General features: G+C 41.1%; 4 protein-coding genes across 8 annotated transcripts; 2 read left to right on the forward strand and 2 right to left on the reverse strand.

Moving 5' to 3' along the window:
• Window positions 1–317: 317 nt before the first annotated feature.
• LOC128426543 (sphingomyelin synthase-related protein 1) lies at window positions 318–5979 on the forward strand. 4 transcript variants are annotated; one of them, XM_053413458.1, is made up of 6 exons: window positions 318–477; window positions 1354–1929; window positions 2620–2715; window positions 2847–2964; window positions 3064–3214; window positions 3878–5979. In XM_053413458.1, exons 1-6 carry the CDS (start codon window positions 353–355, stop codon window positions 4180–4182), a joined length of 1371 nt encoding a protein of 456 aa, XP_053269433.1. In that variant the 5' UTR covers window positions 318–352; the 3' UTR covers window positions 4183–5979. The 4 variants fall into 4 exon arrangements, with proteins under 4 accessions (XP_053269433.1, XP_053269434.1, XP_053269436.1 ...); XM_053413459.1 differs by lacking the exon at window positions 318–477 and adding an exon at window positions 504–656; XM_053413461.1 differs by lacking the exon at window positions 318–477 and adding an exon at window positions 507–668.
• A 1039-nt stretch (window positions 5980–7018) lies between these two features.
• Window positions 7019–10575, forward strand: LOC128426545 (voltage-dependent anion-selective channel protein 2). The gene is made up of 9 exons (XM_053413462.1): window positions 7019–7170; window positions 7954–8025; window positions 8167–8216; window positions 8386–8538; window positions 8632–8684; window positions 8773–9000; window positions 9162–9312; window positions 9585–9642; window positions 9732–10575. The coding sequence occupies exons 2-9, from the start codon at window positions 7959–7961 to the stop codon at window positions 9821–9823; spliced, it is 852 nt and encodes a 283-aa protein (XP_053269437.1). The 5' UTR covers window positions 7019–7170; window positions 7954–7958; the 3' UTR covers window positions 9824–10575.
• Window positions 10576–10651: 76 nt separating this feature from the next.
• On the reverse strand, window positions 10652–14480 carry LOC128426546 (catechol O-methyltransferase domain-containing protein 1). Of its 2 annotated transcripts, none has more exons than XM_053413464.1 (7): window positions 14342–14480; window positions 12687–12811; window positions 12460–12565; window positions 12250–12368; window positions 12012–12066; window positions 11100–11233; window positions 10652–11021 (listed from the first exon to the last, which is right to left on the reverse strand). In XM_053413464.1, the coding sequence occupies exons 2-7, from the start codon at window positions 12789–12791 to the stop codon at window positions 10869–10871; spliced, it is 672 nt and encodes a 223-aa protein (XP_053269439.1). In that variant the 5' UTR covers window positions 12792–12811; window positions 14342–14480; the 3' UTR covers window positions 10652–10868. The 2 variants fall into 2 exon arrangements, with proteins under 2 accessions (XP_053269439.1, XP_053269438.1); XM_053413463.1 differs by lacking the exon at window positions 14342–14480 and adding an exon at window positions 13918–14152.
• Window positions 14481–15626: 1146 nt separating this feature from the next.
• Window positions 15627–18399, reverse strand: LOC128427084 (catechol O-methyltransferase domain-containing protein 1; the record flags this gene model as incomplete). The annotated part of the gene is made up of 7 exons (XM_053414177.1): window positions 15627–15779; window positions 15866–15999; window positions 16144–16198; window positions 16939–17057; window positions 17178–17283; window positions 17420–17538; window positions 18342–18399. Coding segments are annotated over 7 exons (744 nt in total), but the record flags the coding sequence as incomplete, so codon positions are not given.
• Between the last annotated feature and the right edge of the window lie 1736 nt (window positions 18400–20135).

Here is a 20135-nt window from a genome sequence, read left to right on the forward strand (position 1 = left end):
AGTGCTCACCATTTTCTGCAATTGTATTGGATGTGGCTGCAACACTGTTTACCCCTGAAACTCAGAGAGTGTTTGGTGGACTCAGACACTTCACCCACCCGTCCATCGGCACAGTGGTGAGTAGATAATGAGTACATTTTTATTTTTTGGGTGAACTATCTCTTTAAAAAAAAACATGTAGGTGAGTTAAGGACAGTGCAGTTCTGCGTGATCACCAGCGGGGGTCAGTGTCGGTCAGGTAGCCCCAGTCGAGCTAACTCCACCTTGCGGCTAATTCTACGTGCGCAGCTATGCTAAACATTACCGCATGTTCTTGTTGTCAACATGCTAACCGGCGCGGAGCCGGGGCGTCATGAGCCCCAACGAGCCGTCGCAGCACAGGCCAACGCGTGTCCGGGCTCCAATGAGATGCCGCTCAGCTAGCTGGCTGAAGAAGAGACGCTCCCCGTGTCCTCCACTGCCCGTGTCTCTGTCCGGGTGAGTGAGCGTCAGGCGCGGCGCAGCCATCATGCTAACAAGCGGGCATGCTAGTTAGCTAGTTAGCCAGCTAGCCAAGGTTAGCCGGAATTAGCCCCGCGGGGTTGTGTTGTTCTGATCCAGCGGCTGGAGGATGCTCTCGTGTTTGTTCACCTCTGGAACGAACGCGGTTACACATGGTATGCTAACAGGTCAGGCGGGTCGGGTGGGGGGTGGTTGTTAATACAAGATACTGAAGCACGTTACCAATAGATTAGCTCCAGGGCCTAATTTAGTGTGTAAACAGTAATGTGGCTGACTGCAGGATGACAGCTGTTTGTGCAAACCACAAAGACCAGGGTGTCATGAGAGCATGTAGCTGCTCGTCACGCAGACGTGCTGACACTGTGGGAATGTCTTGGTTAACACTGGGGACAGATTTAAGAGACCTGGGTTAAGGTGAGTTAACAGGGACTGGTCTGCTCACTGTGGAGGACCAATCCGCCCATAACTGGACTGGGATCATATTTCAAAAGTCATGATCTGTAACAGAAGTCACTGTTTTTCCCCCTGGGGAGTGTTTCTGCCCTTTCACCCACATTTTTAGGGTGTGTGATCTCACAGTTCTTACCACTGGTTGCCTCTTGTATTTGCTCAGGGTGTGATGTTCAGTGACTCTCTTAAGTGTTATTTTCTATCTGTGTTGCAGTCACGCAGGGTTTGTTTTGAATTCATGTTGCTGACTCAGTGGAACTAGGGAGCATATTTACAGTGTCTACTTCTCCTTAAGATCCCTGTGTTAGTGTGAGAGGAAGTCAACACGGAGCTGATATTGACAGTAAAGGAGAGCTTAGTTGTTTTTGTCGCACTCATAATTTTGACGTTCTTTCCCTCCAGCCCTCGGAGCGAGGAGGAAATGACCCAACTGAGTGTCCGTCACTGGACGCCCAAACACGTCGCCAAGTGGCTGAAGGAAGAGGGCTTCTGTGACTATGTGGACCTGCTGTGCAACAAGCACCGGCTGGACGGCACCAGTCTGCTCGCCCTCAGCGAGTACGACCTCCGCGCGCAGCCTCTGGAGCTCAAGGTGCTCGGGGACATCAAGCGGCTAATGGTGGCGATCCGCAAACTTCAGAAACAGAACATGGACGTGCTGGAGGAGCTCGGTCTTCCCTTCGACGGCCACTCTCCTACAGCCTCTGGGGGAAGTTCGGACTGGATGTGTAACGGAGACTCGGGCAGAGACTGTGACAGCACCGACACAGCCCCGGTGGGAGAGGAGTATCACCAGTACACCAATGGAAAGTACAAGCAGCAGACCAGGCGTCTGGATCCAGAGTACTGGAAGACAGGGCTCAGCTCCATCTACGTGGTGTTTGTGTTTGGGTTCACATCCTTTGTCATGGTCATAGTGCATGAGAGGGTCCCTGACATGCGCACATACCCTCCACTGCCGGATATCTTCCTGGACAGGTGGGTACTTGCTTTTTTTTCATTCTTCCTTCATAATTTTTTTCACTATCCACGCCATTAACAAAAAGCATTAGTCATCAATGAAATGACAAAGACAGAATGAAACAGAAATCTATATTTTTTATGACCTGTCAAGATATCACACCAGATGGTGGACATTATAACTGACCTACTTCCTTGCACTTGGTTCTATTAATATCCTTCCATATTCCTGGTGGGCCTGCTTTGGTTCAAAGAGATCTTTTATGAAAGTTTTTTAAAGTGACCTACTTTGTAGTGTGAACCATTGTTTATGACCAGCTTTGAGATTTTCATTGGATTTCTGATTGGGACAGCTGATTTCAGGGAAACGCCATTATTTAGTTAATCTACCCAGGCTAGTTACAAACCTTTTCAAGATTTGGCCTCAATCTTGTGATATTGATAGAAGCTTAAGTATATATTTGCTTTTAAAACCAGTCATGGAAGTGGAAACTTTGAAGATAGTCTCTGGGGCGTTTTGTGTGTGTATGCATGTGGTGCCATATTGCCTTTGCAAGAATATATAATTAATAAAAAATATAACAGGGAGAAAAACAGCAAATCCTCACATAGAATCAGAATATTTGGATTTTTTGGTTAATAAATAACTTCTTGTCAAACAATCATCTATTATCTTAAGCACTGAAATCTTTTTACCCTTCTCAACAGTGTGCCTAGAATACCGTGGGCCTTTGCCATGGCGGAGGCGTGTGGCGTGATCCTCTGCAACATCTGGTTGCTCGTCCTGCTGCTGCATAAACACAGGTACACTTCTAACAGTCCTTGCCATCAGCACAATGTTGTCTCCACGGGGATTCCTCTGTGGGTCACCTACAGTGTTTCCCATTAATCAATGACATGGAAGACTCAGGATAATTATATCTCGCTACTTGTAGATCCATCCTGTTGCGGCGTTTGTGCAGCCTCATGGGGACGGTGTTCATGCTGCGCTGCATCACCATGTTTGTCACTTCCCTGTCAGTGCCAGGACAGCACCTGCAGTGCTCGGGAAAGGTAACGCTCTAACCGAGATTGTGTTTGTCATATCTCAAACGCCACGTTCCTGCACCAAGATCGCAGCATTCACAGTTCTCTCTTGTTCCCTCCCTCCAGATATACGGTGACATGTGGGCCAAACTGCAGCGAGCTGTTGCCATCTGGAGCGGCTTTGGGATGAGCCTGACCGGAGTCCATACTTGTGGTGACTACATGTTCAGCGGTCACACTGTGGTCCTCACCATGCTCAACTTCTTCGTCACAGAGTGTGAGTAGCTTCTAGCTGTGAACCCCTGAATTTGGTTTTACACTGAATTTTATTCTTTAAGAGTCCCTTAAATATACAAATTTAATTTGACTAAATGATATGAATGGTAACTGAATTTTATTCTTCCATTAATGGTCTCTAAAGTCCCTAAAGAGCTATGTTACAAATAAATGAACATTTGAGGTATTCATCCAACAGATCTGTCTCATTTAAATCCTTGAACACAAAATAAATATTTAAAACAGAATAATCTGCTTTTATTTGTTTGATTTAAAATACAATAACATTTCAAATGTCACAGTGGTTTCCTGATTTTTGTCCATATTCATTCATGTCAATTACGAGAAATTATGTTTCACTAAAAGCTGTGAAAACAGAGGGTTGAATTTCTCAATCATGAGGAATCGCCCATATTTGATCAATATTGTGCCTTTGTTGCCACTTGGTGTTTTTCTTTGGTACTACAACTAAAATTCTAAAAGTAGATGGCCCCAGTCTTATCTGAAGTTCGGCCTTAAAAACGAATAAATACGTCTCAGATATATTTTGTTCAGATTATAATATCTCTGTGTGTTCCCTGCACACACGAATATACTACATTTCTGGTTGGTGTATTAAAAATCCAAATCATAAATACAACTGCTTTCTGTCTCTTTGATACAGACACCCCCCGGAGCTGGAACTTCATTCACACGTTGTCCTGGGTCCTCAACCTTTTTGGCATCTTCTTCATCCTGGCCGCACATGAACACTACTCCATCGACGTGTTCATCGCCTTCTACATCACTACCAGACTCTTCCTGTACTACCACACTCTGGCCAACACCCGGGCCTACCAGCAGAGCCGGCGAGCTCGCATCTGGTTCCCCATGTTCTCCTTCTTCGAGTGCAATGTCAACGGACCCGTCCCCAACGAGTACTGCTGGCCCTTCTCCAGACCTGCTGTGATAAGGAGCATGATAGGATAGAAGAAGAAAAAAAACAAGAGCAACAGCGGTACTGTCAGAAACTCTTAACCTGTGCTGTTTTGTCTGCTTTGTGAAGTTGCCAACTGAGGCGGTGTGTGATGTCCTCACCAGGAAAGACAACCGATGTCACCCCCATCAGCACCGAGGCATGATGGGATACACTTAGCCATACCCTCTCATATTCTGGGACTACGCTACTAACCTGCTACCCTTACCACCATTTTTAGGAGGAGTAAACTAAATCTATAAAACCCTGCCGAGCTTTAAAGCAAAAACACTTTCTGCCTGACTTGAAAACTGAAGGAGCGAACAACATTTTTATTCTGGTTACTCCCAGGTTAATGACTTAGTGTTTAGATAGGATGTGAAAGTAGGAAGACACTTCTAAAAATTCTCAGGCAGCAGAGTAGCTAATCCTTCCCAGCAGTTGCACCCGGGCCACACCGTGACAGCTGCGTCGCTGATGTGCTGCGTCTCTTGCGTTGTTTTGGAACCACTATGTGAGGTTTCGGGTCCAGGAAGGAAAACCAGCCTATGTACTCAACTAAATGTCAGGACTGTATCTTAAGAAGCCGTGCATCTTCTGGTCGTGCAATAACGATACAAACCACGTTTAAACAAATTATGGATTCACTCAACAGAAACGCGAGAGTGATGTTACTTTGAAACAGGTCCAGGAAGTCTAGGAACTAGGCGAGGCCCCGAAGAGCAGTGTGGCTGCTCTAACCTTTATAACAAGGCGTTTCCACAATGCACTCCGCCACTCCTGCATCCAGTGTGGCCCTGGGTGTTAACCATTCCTAGTGCAATTAAAAATCATTTCAAGGTTTGGATCTTGATTCCTGACTGAAGGTTTTGTCTTCTCACTTTGTAATTAATCAGAACATAACTCTGTGGACCACTGTTGAAGCAATATGTAAAGAGCTATCTTAAGTTATGCTCTTTTCCTGTATAGCAGTTTCTTTCCATCACGGTGAAAAGCAGATGTTATGAATGTCTCCTGCATTCCTTGATATTACGCTTACGTTTTGACAGTGTTGCTCAGTACTAAAAGGAAAATCCATGGCTTAGATTAACACACATTGACTTATTTGTTTTTATTGTTCACGTAGCCTATTTTCTCTTAACAGACCTAGAGGAGATACATTTAAAGATGTCTCTATCAGCCAAATGCGTGGAATTAATTGTATTTCCAGCTGTCTTAAGTATTATTCCATTTGCCAATTACCTTGAGTATGCGATAGCTCACCTGCTGTGTAGAAATATTCCAAATCTTACTATGTTTACAGTCGGGTAGTTGGATAGTGCTTTTTTAAATCATCATACATTGTAGATGACCCGTATACCATTTGAGCTAACCCAGATAGGACCCCCTTCACATTAGATCTCTAGTGACGGTTCTTTAAATAGGAACCCTTTCATTTGTTGGTATTTGTTTCTATTAATTTATTTCATTTTTGTAAATGTGGATAGGTATTTTTATATGTCATGTACAGTTGCAGCAACATGCACATAGAGAAATGTTTACAGTTGCTCGTAACTTTTGTTTGAAACACAATGTGCTATTTAAGTGTGATGTAGATGTCAGATGGGCCGCTGCATTTCATCCAGTGATACTTGCAACTGCAGTAAAAGATGTTGTTGCTTTGGTCGTTGCAGCACGTTAGGTACATGAGAATGTGAATAAAGGTGACTTTTCTGTGAGGAATGATAATGCTCTTGTGTTCTTAATCGAAGCCACTTGAGTTGTTGGATGTCTCGCTTTGTCATATCCATCATTAAAGTGCTGAAATCAAAGACTGGTTTCTGATTTTTAATTCCCATTTATTGCCAAATCATTTACCGTGAAGCCTGAGAGTTACTATTGTTTGCGGTGCACATCAACCAATCACAAGCCTGTAAAGGTGAGTAGACATATATATATACATAATATCTTTAGGACCTTTTCCAGCATAAACATTGTCCTTGTCAGGACCAGTCCACCTCGTGGGGACTAAAGCCCAGTCCTTATAAGGCAAAACTTTATTCCTGATTAAGGTCAGTAGAGTTTGGTATGAATTGGTCATGGTTGAGGTTAGTGATAAAGTTTTGGTTTGCACATTATTAATTCAACGTACTGATGAAGATAGTTGTGTAAACCTGTGTGTCTTTGTGTTTATTTGTTTGGTCCAGGTATTACTGATGCTGTGGGGACCTCAATATATAACTTATTTATTTGTATAGCACTTATCCAAACAAGTTTACAAAGTGCTTCACAAAATCCATGGCTTTGAAATTTATAGAGAAACCCAACAGTCCCTAAATATGGTCACATTACAGGGACTTGTCTTCCTTATGGGGAAAAAAAGTGAGACCCCATAAATTATTACATTTTAAGATGAAGGCGTCTTCTAAGTAGATAGTTAAGATCACGATTAATGTCAAGGTTAAAGTTCAGGTTGATGTTGGGTTAGGATAAGAGTCAGGATTAGGAGGCTAGGATAAGTTTGCAGGAGATCAATGTAAATCAATGACATGTGACAGTGTGTGTGCGTGTGTGTGTGTGTTTAATAATAAAATATAACAAATTATTTAATAATGTATAAGCGATGAATCTTTCAACTACTAATTGTTGGTAAATGAGTTACATTAGCCTAATGGTTGCCGTGGTGATTCAGCGGTCTTCCACTTGCCTGCTTTAACGGGCAGCAAAAACATGGCTTTAAAAACTTTAACAAATAAAAAAATGTATGTTAACACCTGTAGAATCATAGAAGAATAAAAAGGAATGGTCCCACGGTCACTAAAATAACATCGCTCAGGTTTTCCACACAGGCACGCAGCGGGCAGCTATAATTCGGGGTCCTTCCGGCTCCGAGGTCAGCAGGAGAGAGGTGTTTGTTGCGGTGACTCCTTCACTTCGTCCTACACGTGTCTCCGCCTCCATTCCGCCGCTTTTACTCACCTCACAAGTTCACTGCAACACAACCAGCAGCGCCAGTAACACCAGTAAGTAATACACCCGACCACTGCTCAGGTTTGTTCGTGTCGTTCTGCGTGTGAATGTCGGAAAGATGGCTAACAAACCATAGACGTGAAGCTAACACCGCCCATTAGCTAGCTAGAAAACGCCCCCTGCAACAGTGTGTGTGAAAATACTTATTGGCAAAGGTACAAATTATTATTTGAATACTAGAAACACTAAGAATTATGTGTCTGATTCACAGAAAATGACAATTGAGCTATGGTGCTGAATTTTAGAATTTTTTTTAATAATAATAGTCATAATTCACTCCACAAAATATTGATTAATGTTGAATTTGCAATATTAAGGTCAACTACATTATAACTACTTGATGGTTGAGTTTGAAGACGACTTAGTATCAGTAAACTACCAGTTAATCAATACTGTAAATATCCCCCCAAATTCATAGGTTATTATTTATTCTCCTAATCCGGTATATTCATTTTTGATGATAATACATTTTTTGTTGTTTCATGTTTTATTTTCTTGTTTTGTTTGTCTTTAATTACCGTACATTTTATTTTAATCGTTGTATTTTCTATTACTGATTGGTTTGGTATGCATTCATCTCCCAATAACAATGTTTAAGCAAATATTTTATTCATTTTTAAGATATTGTACAACGTATTTTTGTCAATCACCTGTAAAGAACTTTGAATTTCATTTGCTTTTGTTTACAAAGTGCTGTATGAATAAATTTTGATTGATAGGTTGATTTGATCGATAGGAGTTCTGTCACATTTACTCTCTCTGTTATTTTGTGGCAGGCACAATGGCAGTTCCTCCAACGTACGCAGACCTCGGCAAATCAGCAAAGGACATCTTCAGCAAGGGATATGGTAAATGGAAACAACAAATTATATATATTTTTTACATTTTACATGGGCGTATATATTTATTGACCTGCAGAGGACGTAGGGGGTTGTTTTGAAATGTATTACTGCCCAAACAATAGTTCCCCTCTGTCTTTGACCTTGTAGGTTTTGGACTGGTGAAGCTTGATGTGAAGACAAAGTCCCCAAGTGGAGTGGTGAGTCTAACTGTTACTACACATATACAGCAGTGCATTAGAGGCAGTATCTACTCATTGTGGGTTATCATAGATATTACGTTATCAGCCATAAGTCATTGGTGCTTTGAAAACTTATATAAGCTGTAAGTGATCAATGACTAACTCTTACAACTCTTCTACACCTTAGGAGTTTAAAACGTCTGGGCTGTCAAACATAGACACCAGCAAGGTCACTGGAGCCCTGGAAACCAAATACAAGTGGGCTGAATATGGGCTGATGTTCACAGAGAAGTGGACAACGGAAAACACGCTCGGAACAGAGATTTGTGTTGAGGATCAGGTAAAGTGGAAACTTTATGATGTCGTCAATCATCCCACTAATGACGCACAACTCTAAATCCAGTGTGACTGACGGAAGCATCTTCTTCTTTAGATCACTAAAGGCCTGAAACTCACTTTTGACACTACGTTTTCACCGAACACTGGGTGAGCGACACTTCATAGTTTTTGTACAAACGTATAAACCCTTCCAGCTTCTCGCTTCTTCATGTTTCTGTTTTTTTCTGTTTCACAGCAAGAAGAGCGGCAAGGTCAAGACAGCTTATAAAAGAGAATACATTAATGTCGGTGTTGATGCAGATCTGGATTTCGCTGGTCCTACCATTCACGGAGCAGGAGTAGCCGGCTATGAGGGCTGGCTGGCTGGCTACCAGATGACCTTTGACTCAGCCAAATCCAAGATTACCCAGAGCAACTTCTCTGTCGGCTACAAGACTGCGGACTTCCAGCTCCACACCAACATGTAAACTCTAACATCAAGAACCAAACACTAAGCAAGATGTGAACCTTAACTTCACATTAACTTAAACAAATAACTCACTTATCTGTTTATCTTGTGTCAGGTAGAACCACTTGAAGAACAGTGACATGCAAGTGATGGTGCACATGTTTGGTTGTTTTCAGAAATGATGGTTCAGAGTTTGGCGGATCCATTTACCAGAAGGTGAACGACAGTCTGGAGACCGCTGTGAATCTTGCCTGGACAGCGGGCAGCAACGGCACCCGCTTTGGAATTGCTGCCAAATACCAGTTAGACTCCAGTGCTGCCATATCAGTGAGTGCCCTTTTTTTTAGACAACTGCAGAGGAGCTTATGTTTATCTTTTTGTTGCCGTTAAGATATCTCAAGTTAGTTTGAACGTCAGGTCCTGTGATGAGGAACAAATGATTGTTCTTAGCAGCTGATCCATGAATTAAAAACATGACATCAGCTCTGGGTTATATAAAATAATCTGGTGCATGTATTCCATGATTATTGATTGTGTGTTTATGTACATCTGGATTCAGATGTGCTTTCTAGTAACATAATAAATCTCTTTTTCTACAGGCTAAGGTGAATAATGCCAGCTTGGTAGGAATTGGATACACCCAGACTCTGCGGCCTGGTAAGAAAAATCTTTGAGAGTTGAAAACGCAGCTAAACATAATCTGTTCTTGATTTTACTTGAATCTTTATGATGTTTTATTTTTTCAGGTATAAAACTCATCCTCTCAGCACAGGTGGATGGGAAGAATATCAATGCTGGTGGTCACAAACTAGGTCTGGGCCTGGAGCTGGAGGCATGAGGATCTGCTCTGCTGTTTCATGAGGGGAAGAATATAAGCTGATTCAGTCCCTGGGTGTAAATGTCTGGTCAGCAACAGATATTCTTATGAAATGAAGCCAAAACACAAGCTGAGCTCTCATGCACTGTTCAGATGGAAAGCCTTCCAGTAGCCTCCTTCATTGTGGTTCCACTATATAGTCATGTTTCAGTCAGATGAATGAATCAGTAACTCCTTCTGCCAGTTTATTTTACCTAATGAAGAAAAGCCTCCTCTGGGTGTTGGATTGTGGTTTCTTGACTTTGACAATACAGAAACGGTTCAAATACAACTCCCTTGTTATTTTGCTGAAGTGTGATAGCGTAGAATGTAAATCAGAGCTCTTATTTTGCACAGTAGAACACTTAACCTTAATTTAAGCTCCTTCTCCTTTTGTGTTATTTGCACATTTCTTTCATTTTTTGGTAGCGACGTTCTGCCTGTTGGAAGAAGAACTCCAACCATCAGGATTGGCTCGTCTTCACTTATCTACCCAGAGAAGCTTTATCGTGCTGTGTGATGACTTTTAGAACCTCCACTACCTTAAATAGCTGCTTTTAAGTTGCACAAAAATTGTAAAACAGATTTTTACTTTCCTGTGTGATGTGAGTGAAAGAATATCCGAGTGTATTATCCATCTCTCTTCTCCTCCTTGAGGACTGTGACACTTGATCAGGAAACAGTTTGTGTGTTGGTGTATCTATCTACCTTTGCAATAAAGTCCTGAAATCAGCCTTCAACCTCTCTTGGTGTTGTTGAGAATAGAATGATTTAACTATTTGGTTAAATAATGATGCACTCAAAAAGAAATGGGGGTTTATTCTTTTTTTAATCAAATTCATCCAGGTCCACTGAACATGGTATTGTTATAATACTGATTGAAATAAAAAATACAAGGTTTAGTGATCAATCACGAGTAGCAAGAGCCCAGACAATACATGTGTGATTCAACAGACGTCTCATTCTGTCTCCTTGTGTCTCCTACTTCCTGAAGCTTATAAATCACTGAGCATATCAGAGAGCTATCTTATATTTTGATAGCTAGTGTGAGGCCGTCTCCCACTGTGAGCATACTGAGGCTGACACGAGTATCTCTGTGCAACTTCTTGTTCAGCTTGTCGATGGCCACAGTGTCTGCGTCATCCGGGGACGGACTCAGGACCTTCCCGCCCCAAAGCACCTGCATGGAATTAAAAAAACGTTAATTCAAGTTTCCTTCCTGCTGCAGCTCAAATTTACATATTTGATGTTGGTTTACATTGTCGATGGCGATGATGCCTCCTTTCCTCACGAGCTGCAGGGACTTCTCATAGTAGGTGTCATAGCTAGTTTTGTCTGCATCGATGAAGACAAAGTCAAATGTCTCAGCCTGTCCAGCGTCAAGGAGTTCGTCTGATGGAAACCAGAGGACAGAGGACAGAGGGAGACAAAGCAGACTTGTTACACAACCACCTGTCTCATGCTGCTCCAATGAAGGACCACTGGGAAGAGAAGATACACATCTGGAGGGACATCATGACGGATGTACAGTGAAACGGATCCCTGCAGATTCTCAACAGCTAATACAATAAAATACATTTAGTTTGAATGATCCATAGTTTTAACTCATTATTAAAAAAAATATGTACTATGTCTCATGAACGGTTCGAACTGGGAGTTCAGGTATTTGAACCAAACTTCATTCAAACTAACGGCTCACAAGTTGGTTTAACCCGTAAAGAGGTTATGTTGTTGTTGTTGTGCTAATTAGCCTAGCTTCCCCTGAATGCTATGGTTAAGCTAATACACAGCTGGGTGCTAACGTGTCCAATGGGGATTATGGAAACTGATTTCAGCTTCAACATCAAACCAAACACATCTGCAACCACCAGAGTCATTATTTATAACAATACACTGCGTGTATGTATATTTTTATTAAGGTAGTTTTACTTTATTCTGATGCTAATGTTTGTACTTTAGCATCAAAATATACTTTAAGTAGACTTACTTTAAGTTCAGGACCATTCAAGTATTTGTACAGGACAGTCGTTGATGTGACATAACTTGAATCCCACAATTTTAATGGACTTATTATATTATTTCAGGAAAAATAAGTCATATTCCTGAGGATTTCACTTTTGCAATCTTACGCTAAGAAAAGTGAGTTAGGAGGAGCGATGTGTTTCTGTACCCAGAGTTTTGACGGCCGGCTGTATACGCAGATCAATCTTCTTCTCCACTCCAGCCTGTAAATCAAAAGATACAAATATTCATAAAAGCGTGATCATTCAAACTCAACAACACTGCGTCTATTGCTTGTACTGCAATCCTCTGCACCAATCAGAACGTTGTAATATGGGACAATACAGCCGTATGACACATCAGATATTGACCCGCATAGTAAAAGCAATGTATTTTATGACTTGTACCTCTTTCCAGAATTTTTTCCCAATGTTGGTGTAATCTTCACTGATGTCACACGCCACTATAACTCCATCGTCAGGCAGAGTCAGTGCTATGCTGAGTGTGTTGTAACCCGTGTACACTCCTGTGAATACAACAAGGCATTAAAATCCTTTTCTGGGATCTCGGGGAAGACACACTTCAGAGATGGGACGTGAAATCTTAACACAACTCACCGATCTCTAATGCCTTCTTGGTCTTTATTAGTTTTGCCATATTGGCCATAAACTGTGACTGCTCACAGGCGACCATCATGATGTTCCAAGAGTCCTCCATTGTCCTCTGAAAGCAACAAGTGGAAACCAGTTATACAATTACAGTCGTAAAATTACACGCTGAAACTTGATTACGTGCTTCATTGTTCCAGTCCACAGCATTACTCCAGATACTGTGACATCCTCACCAGCCGGAGGTTTTTCAGGGATGGATGCTCCCTCAAGGAGTGATTGAGGACATACTGCAGCAGTGGGTCGTCCTGTCCCCCGCTGTGACTTTTGGAGATGCTCATTCTGAAAGGTTTCCTTTTCCCTGCGGACAAATATGTGCAAGGAAAAAATTATAAGGATCTTAAGAGCCCACTGATGTCATGAGACCTTCCAAACTTAATCATCGATCAAGAAACGGACGTCTGGTCGAGAGAATGTTGTTTCTCTGATTTAGATTAAATCAAACTTTGTGATCCCCAATAGGAAATGCAATTATTTCACTATAAGCACGGAAACAGATAAAGAAACATGAATCTGTACTAAGTTATTTATAGCCTTTGTAGAATGCTAATATATGAAACAGGGGCAATTTAGATCCAGATGCGTCTGAGCTCAATACATGGAAATGCTAAATGGTTTCTTTGACAGGCTCCTAGTTTATTTGAATAACCATTATGACGATCCATAAACTCCGTAAAGGAAATGGTTGAATAAGTGGACGAGTACTTTGTTCGGGGTGCCTCTTTACAGGTTGTCAAATTGCGCAACTCATTGACTGTATATGGAAAATGAGTTATACTGACGTGATCGTGCATATTTTTATTGTTCAACTCATGTCAAGCATTAAAATACAATTTTCTGTTAATAATCTATAATATTTAACTTTGAACTCACTGGTCTGTTACGTAATCTCACCTGATAACCGGTTCTTTATTTACTCTCTGCTCAGCAGCCTCTCCATAAACCTCGGAAATTCATTCAACAATCTTTAATGCATCACTTGTTTCTGTCCTCTATTTAGATTAAACTGCAAATATCACATATACCTACAATAAGGGTAGTAGCCTGTATTACTACATCACATACTGAACAGATGAGTACTTATTGCCTGATTATCACATGCGGGATCTCAAACCACACTGTGAGAGGAATGCACTTGTTTCCTCGTGGTGCAGAGCACTGACCTCCTCGGAAAGCTGCTCTATACGCACACGGCCTGGATTAAAGGCCATTTTTAAACCCAGCATGTCCTCTGTGAAACTTTGATTCAGCCTGTAGGAAACCAGTAAGATCCACACAGGGAAACCATAGTGTCTAATAGAGTCCACAACCTGCCCTGTACACACACACACTTCCCTACAGCTGACATCGCCTCGGTGGAGCAGCCTCAGTTTCAGTTCCAAGGCTCGGACGGCCCCTCGATCTTACCAAGGAAGTAACCGGCAGCAAAAACAACTCCCAGTGTGACGGATCCCACCAGTGCCTCTTTGGAAACAGCGCGGAAAGACATCACGTTGGATAAGATATAACAAAAGGTGCCACCACACGCCGCTTTACGCGCTACTGGTGCGAAGCCGAGCGCGTCCTCCCTTCAGGGCTTAACCGTAATAAGGCGAGTAGACGCGAAGCTCCGCTGGATTAAAGGCGATAGGAGCTTCACGATAAGACTCCTGCCAGCGCAGGTTCGAGTACAGATGCAGAAACATGCAGCGCAGCTCCACCCCGGCGAGGAGCGCTCCGATCGGAAGATACGACCGAATACACTTTGGACATCCACATGTGCAGATTCCTGCAAATGCATCGTGCAGCTGCGGCTGGAGAGAGACTCACACCACGACATGAAACCACTCACCACTGAAGTTGCAGAAAGGAAGCTTTTATGTGATCCCTGCTCTTACGAACTATTCAATATAAACCAGTCATGTATACAGTCATATGACCCGCAGCAGCTCGTATGATAGGGTCGGGTTAACACACTCCCCCTCCCCGTCGTCAGCGGAGCATGTGATGTCAAAATGTGTGTCAGTGAAACTCGGTGGAGGAGAAACATCCTTTGTGCTGAGTATGAGTGAAAATACCAAAAACACGCTGTGAATTCATTCCGCTGCAAGTTTAAAGGCCTGTATCTGATCAAAGAGCAGAAATAGTATCTGTAATCCTTCACCAAGTTTGATCAATATGAGAAATGACTTTGATGATTCATATTTTACTTTATTAAAAGTAAATTAAAAGTGTGTGGGTGGACTTGCTTGAAGAAAACAAGACACCGTGGGACATCAGTATTAATCTGCTAAGAAAATACTTACTGTAAATACTCAGAGTTCAATATCTCCAAATTTGACCGGACTGCTACTGACATATCGGTTGGGATTCAACATGTGGAACTCAATGTGATAAATATGAATACACACGCAAGTAATATATTGGATTGTTCCTCGTGTGATTAAAAAAAAATTACATTCACATAAAAAAAACAAGATGTAATATGTGTATTTGTACAGAGGGGCAGTATTGTCATGGCAATGAAGCTCACATGTACTGATGTTACATATTTTGGTTTTGTCTTGAGCATTATTATTAATATCATTAATACTGATAGTATGATTTCGAGATAACTTATCAAGTTATTTATGCTGTGTGATAAAAGCTTTTAAAGCTTTTAAGTGGCACTCTACTGTACAGCAGATTTGATTTCTCCCTGTGTGATGCGAGTGAAAGAATATCCGAGTGTATCATCTGTCTCTCTTCTCATCTTTGAGAACTGTCACACTTGATCGGGACACAGTTTGTGTTTGTGTATCTACCTTTGCAATAAATACCTGAAATCCACCTTTAACCTCTCCTGGTGTTGTTGAGAATGGAATGAAATCCATTTGGTTAAATAATGATGCTCTCAAAAAGAAATGGGCTTTATAATTGTTTTAATCAAATTCATCCAGGTCCGCTGAACATTGTATTTCTTAGTTATGTGAGTTCATATCAAGACAGTGTTTAGTAATCTCCAAATCAATTTCTAGTAGAACAAGCCGAGACTAATGTGAGTATGATTCAGGATCCATCACAACTTTACCATGACAGTCTCGTTGTGTATCCTACTTCCTAAAGCCTATAAACCATTAACATATCAGAGAGCTGTCCTATAGTTTGATGGCTAGTGTGAGGCCGTCTCCCACTGTGAGCATACTGAGGCTGATGCGAATATCTCTGGTCAACTTCTTGTTCAGCTTGTCGATGGCCACAGTGTCTGCGTCACCAGGGGACGGACTCAGGACCTTCCCACCCCAGAGCACCTGCATGGGAAACAAAGGTTTAGGATTTACTGTTTCAATTTTCCCTCCTGCTGCAGCTCAAATTGAGATATTTGTTGTTGGTTTACATTGTCGATGGCGATGATGCCTCCCTTCCTCAACAGCTGCAGCGACTTCTCGTAGTAGGTGTCATAGTTAACTTTGTCGGCATCGATGAAGACAAAGTCAAATGTCTCGGCCTGTCCAGCGTCAAGGAGTTGACCTGATAGAAACAAGAGGGCAGAGGGAGACATTAATATGGAAGTCGTGGATGTGAAATAACTTCTCACTTCTTTTTTTGAACTAATATCATTTCAGGAAAACAAAGTCATATTCCTGAGATTCATAAAGCGATGAGTTTCTGTACCTAGAGTTACCACTGCTGGCTGTATACGCAGATCAATCTTCTTCTCCACTTCAGCCTATACACAAAAAGAAAAAAAAACATTTTAGAAGTGAGATCATTGGTTTGATAACAGATAGGAAATGATCAATATCAGGATTCCTTTCGTGAGTGTATTTGAATGTGTGATAATATATTTTTTTTCTTTTTTTAAAATGGTTGCCCAAACATAACCTTTTCTGTATAGTGATGAATTTAAATAAGATATTTGCATAGGTACTGCCAACTGAAGATGTATATATTTTATAGTAACAAAAAATATTGGAGTTGCTTGATTATTTATCAAAAGAATTTTGCAGGGAATTGTTAAATTAATTATTGCACAATAAATAATTTATCTTTCTGGATTCAGAATTCAATGGAGAGCATAAAAATACCAGTCAATCTTTTTTTTGTCCAAGCAATAGTCTACTCTAGAGCATATATATATAATCCAGTAACAATGATATAAACCTGAGAAAACAAGCAGATCATCACCTTTGAGAAGTTGGAACCAGCAAATATTTCATATATGACTTGCAAAATTGGTGATGTTGATTAATTTGAGTTTGTAATTGTTTAGTGGTTTGTCACAGCCTTTGACAAAAAGTCTAAGAGACACTGTCTAAGAGACATGCAGATTAACACTACATATATTGCTTGTGCTGCGTGTAAATCCTCTGCACCAATCAGAACGTTGTAATATGGGACAATACAGCCGTATGACACATATATTGACCCACATAGTAAAGCAAAGTACTTTATGAAAGGGAATTGTACCTCTCTCCAGAAGGCTCTTCCAATGTTGGCCCACTCTGCACTGATGTCACACGCCACTATAACTCCATCGTCAGGCAGAGTCAGTGCTATGCTGAGTGTGTTGTAACCTGTGTACACTCCTGTGAATACAACAAGGAATTCAAATCCACACGATGGATGAAAGGAGGAACATGGAGGATTGTGGGATCTCAAGAAAGACACACTTCAGAGATGGGATGTGAAATCTTAACACAACTCACCGATCTCTAATGCCTTCTTGGCTTTTATCAGTTTTGCCAGATTGGCCATAAACTGTGACTGCTCACAGGCGACCATCATGGCGTTGTTGGGGTCCTCCATTGTCCTCTGAAAGCCACGAGTGGAAACCAGTTATACAATTACAGTCATAAAAATTACACGGTGTAACTTCATAACATCTTATAACATCAAGTGCTTAATGTGCCAGTCCACAGCATTACTCCACATACTGTGACATCCTTACCAGCCTGAGGCCTCTTAGGGCTGGATGCTCCCTCATGGAGTGATCGAAGACATACTGCAGCAGTGGGTTGTCCTTTCCACCTCGGTCTTTTATGGTGAAGTTCATTCTGGAATATCTCCCTTTTGCTGCAGACAATTATGGGCAATGAAACAATTATAAGGATCATAAGAGCTTACTGATATCACCGGACCTTCCAACTTAAACATCTACGAAGAACAGACGTGTCTGGTTGAGAGAATTTTGTTTTTGTATTTACATTAGATCAAACTTTTAGATCCCGATGAGGAAATGCAATTATTTCACTATCAGCACGGAAAAAGGATAAAGAAATGAAACCTGGAAAGTTTTGGCAATAATGCCTGATTCTTTAGGGTAATATAATGATTTAGTTTTGACCGATGTGGTGCTACTTTTGTGCTTTGCATGTGCACCAGAGAGTTGCACTTGTGTTTGCACACATTTCACTTCAGGAACAGTCTGGACGATTAACCTTTGCCAAAGAGTTTCTGTTTTCATTGTTTGTCTGTTACCAGGATTTCAGAAAAAAATATTAAACTTTTACAGCTTGGTATGTGCCAAAAGCGAAAACATTAACTTTTGAAGCATATAGCACTGGTCCTATCATAAAATGCAGCTTACAGTGCTTTACACAACACAGACCCACAGGAACTTAAACACAGAACTTAAGACAGTAAGAGATGTCAAAACAATAAACTGTAAGCTTGGAGAATTTGATAAAAACCTGCCAATATAGATCAACAGATAATAATGCAGTTCTTTGATTCAGCCTGTGGGAAACCAGTAAGATCCATGCAAAAACGGTGCAGTATGTTTATCAAGTCCATGACCTGCCCTGTACAAACACTTCACCACAGCTATCAGATTGCCTCGCTGGAGCTGCCTCAGATTCAAACTTAAACACCCTTGATCTTACCCAGGAAATAACCGGCGACAAAAACAACTCCCAGTATGGCATATTGCACCAGTGGCAGGAAAAGTCATCATGTTAAATGAACGATTTACAAAGATGCCACACCCTGCTTTACTCTCTGGTGCCAGTCCAAGTGCTTCTTCCCCTTAGGATTGAACTGTAAAGCTCTGCTAGACAACAGGCCATATAAGCATCATGATGGGACGAGAGTAAAAAAATGCATAAGTGCAACGTAGCTTTACCCCAGCAGATATCAAAGCAGAAAAGGCTTTCGAACATATGTGAACATCCACAATGAGCTGTGCAGGTTTCTCTGCATCATAGCTGAAACTGAAGAGACCCGCATCACGGCACAATATGACTCACACATGTTGTGTCTAAAAGTGTCTTGCGTGTGTAGTGTGAGAAGCAATCTCTGAGTGATCCAAACTCTAATGAACTATTAAATGTTAGTCAGTCATGTATACAGTCATGTGACCTGCTGCAGCTCCATTGATAGGTTTTTACATCGTAACATCATCTGTGACAATAAACTTTGATTTGATTTTGATTTGATTTGATTTGATTTAATTTGCATGATTTTAAAGCCTATCAATAGAGCTACAGCAGGTCAATGATGTTACATTGATAGGGCAACATCATCTGTGTCAAAGGGAAATTAAACAGAGGTTGGTGTAACGTCCTTTTTAGCTGAGAAAGAGTTATGAAACAAAAAACACTGAATTTATTACGCTGCAAGTTTAAATACCTGTATTTTAAATAATGAGCAAAAGTATCCGCAGATTTTTGCTGATCTAGTTTCTCAAATATGAGAATTAAGTGATTTAATTCTCGGTTTCTGGGTTATTGCTCGAACAACACGAGACGCTGCCTGACCTCTCCTGCTTTAGGATGATGGGCCTTTTACTGTCTTTCTGATATTTTATATACTAAATGATTGATGCATTAACGCGTTAATGTTACTCGTCCGTCTTGATCTGCTGAGAAAACACTAACTGGAAGGGCCCACTAATCACGCCATCAAGTGCAGACCACACGGTGAAAACTTTATGTAAATCCAAATAAAGTTGTAAAATGAGTCTTACCTCCTTTTGGCATTATGTGATGCTGTCACTATCACTAGATGCAGACTAACAGATCTGTTCAGGTCAAACACAGTTTCTTGTTTCTCTTCAGATAGTATAAATCTGGGACCCCTGCAACAGTCAAAGACATCAGAGGATTCTGTGACCTCTGATGCTGTGACATTCAAGCAAACTGACAACAAGGAGTTCTTTGCTTAATGAATCCTTGATGTGTCCTTTTATATACAGCCTGCATGGAGTTAACCCTTTGATACACGACATGGGTCAAAAGTGTTTTTATCTTCTATATCTTTTCTATATCTTTGCATTGAATGAATTTCATCATTCCATTTTTCAGGTATTCCCCATTTTTTCCTTTGTTACTTTGTTCCTTTATTGAATAAAAATATTTTTGTATCACTACCCTTTGAATGCACAACATGGGTCAAAAACGACCCATATTAATTTTCCTGTTATTTTATGCATGAGTGTGGCTTTGCCAAACGCTTGAAATAAATGTATTTGATCATTTAATCATTTTAAGTAATCATCGCATAAATGTGATTTATTTTCCAGAATAATCAAAAGAAAAGCCATAGGGCCTTAGCACTGTCGCTGCTCGGGCCCTAATAAGAAACTTGGAGATGAAGAGGTGTAATATCTGTTTTCATACAGAGAGGGGCAGTGTTGTCATAGCATGAAACTCACACGTACCATATTT

This window comes from Pleuronectes platessa, chromosome 21, assembly GCF_947347685.1.
Source record: "Pleuronectes platessa chromosome 21, fPlePla1.1, whole genome shotgun sequence".
NCBI classification, from domain to species: domain Eukaryota; kingdom Metazoa; phylum Chordata; class Actinopteri; order Pleuronectiformes; family Pleuronectidae; genus Pleuronectes; species Pleuronectes platessa.

Coding starts and splice junctions, on each gene's coding strand:
- LOC128426543 (XM_053413458.1), top strand. CDS start 353: ATGAGCCCCAACGAGCCGTCGCAGCACAGGCCAACGCGTGTCCGGGCT. Junction 2,716..2,846: donor CTGCTGCTGCATAAACACAG/GTACACTTCTAA, acceptor CGCTACTTGTAG/ATCCATCCTGTTGCGGCGTT. Junction 3,215..3,877: donor CAACTTCTTCGTCACAGAGT/GTGAGTAGCTTC, acceptor TCTTTGATACAG/ACACCCCCCGGAGCTGGAAC.
- LOC128426546 (XM_053413463.1), bottom strand. CDS start 13,999: ATGTCTTTCCGCGCTGTTTCCAAAGAGGCACTGGTGGGATCCGTCACA. Junction 12,566..12,686: donor CCCTGAAAAACCTCCGGCTG/GTGAGGATGTCA, acceptor TGTTGCTTTCAG/AGGACAATGGAGGACTCTTG. Junction 12,067..12,249: donor GGAAAAAATTCTGGAAAGAG/GTACAAGTCATA, acceptor TTTGATTTACAG/GCTGGAGTGGAGAAGAAGAT.
- LOC128426545 (XM_053413462.1), top strand. CDS start 7,959: ATGGCAGTTCCTCCAACGTACGCAGACCTCGGCAAATCAGCAAAGGAC. Junction 8,539..8,631: donor AGATTTGTGTTGAGGATCAG/GTAAAGTGGAAA, acceptor CTTCTTCTTTAG/ATCACTAAAGGCCTGAAACT. Junction 9,313..9,584: donor ACTCCAGTGCTGCCATATCA/GTGAGTGCCCTT, acceptor CTTTTTCTACAG/GCTAAGGTGAATAATGCCAG.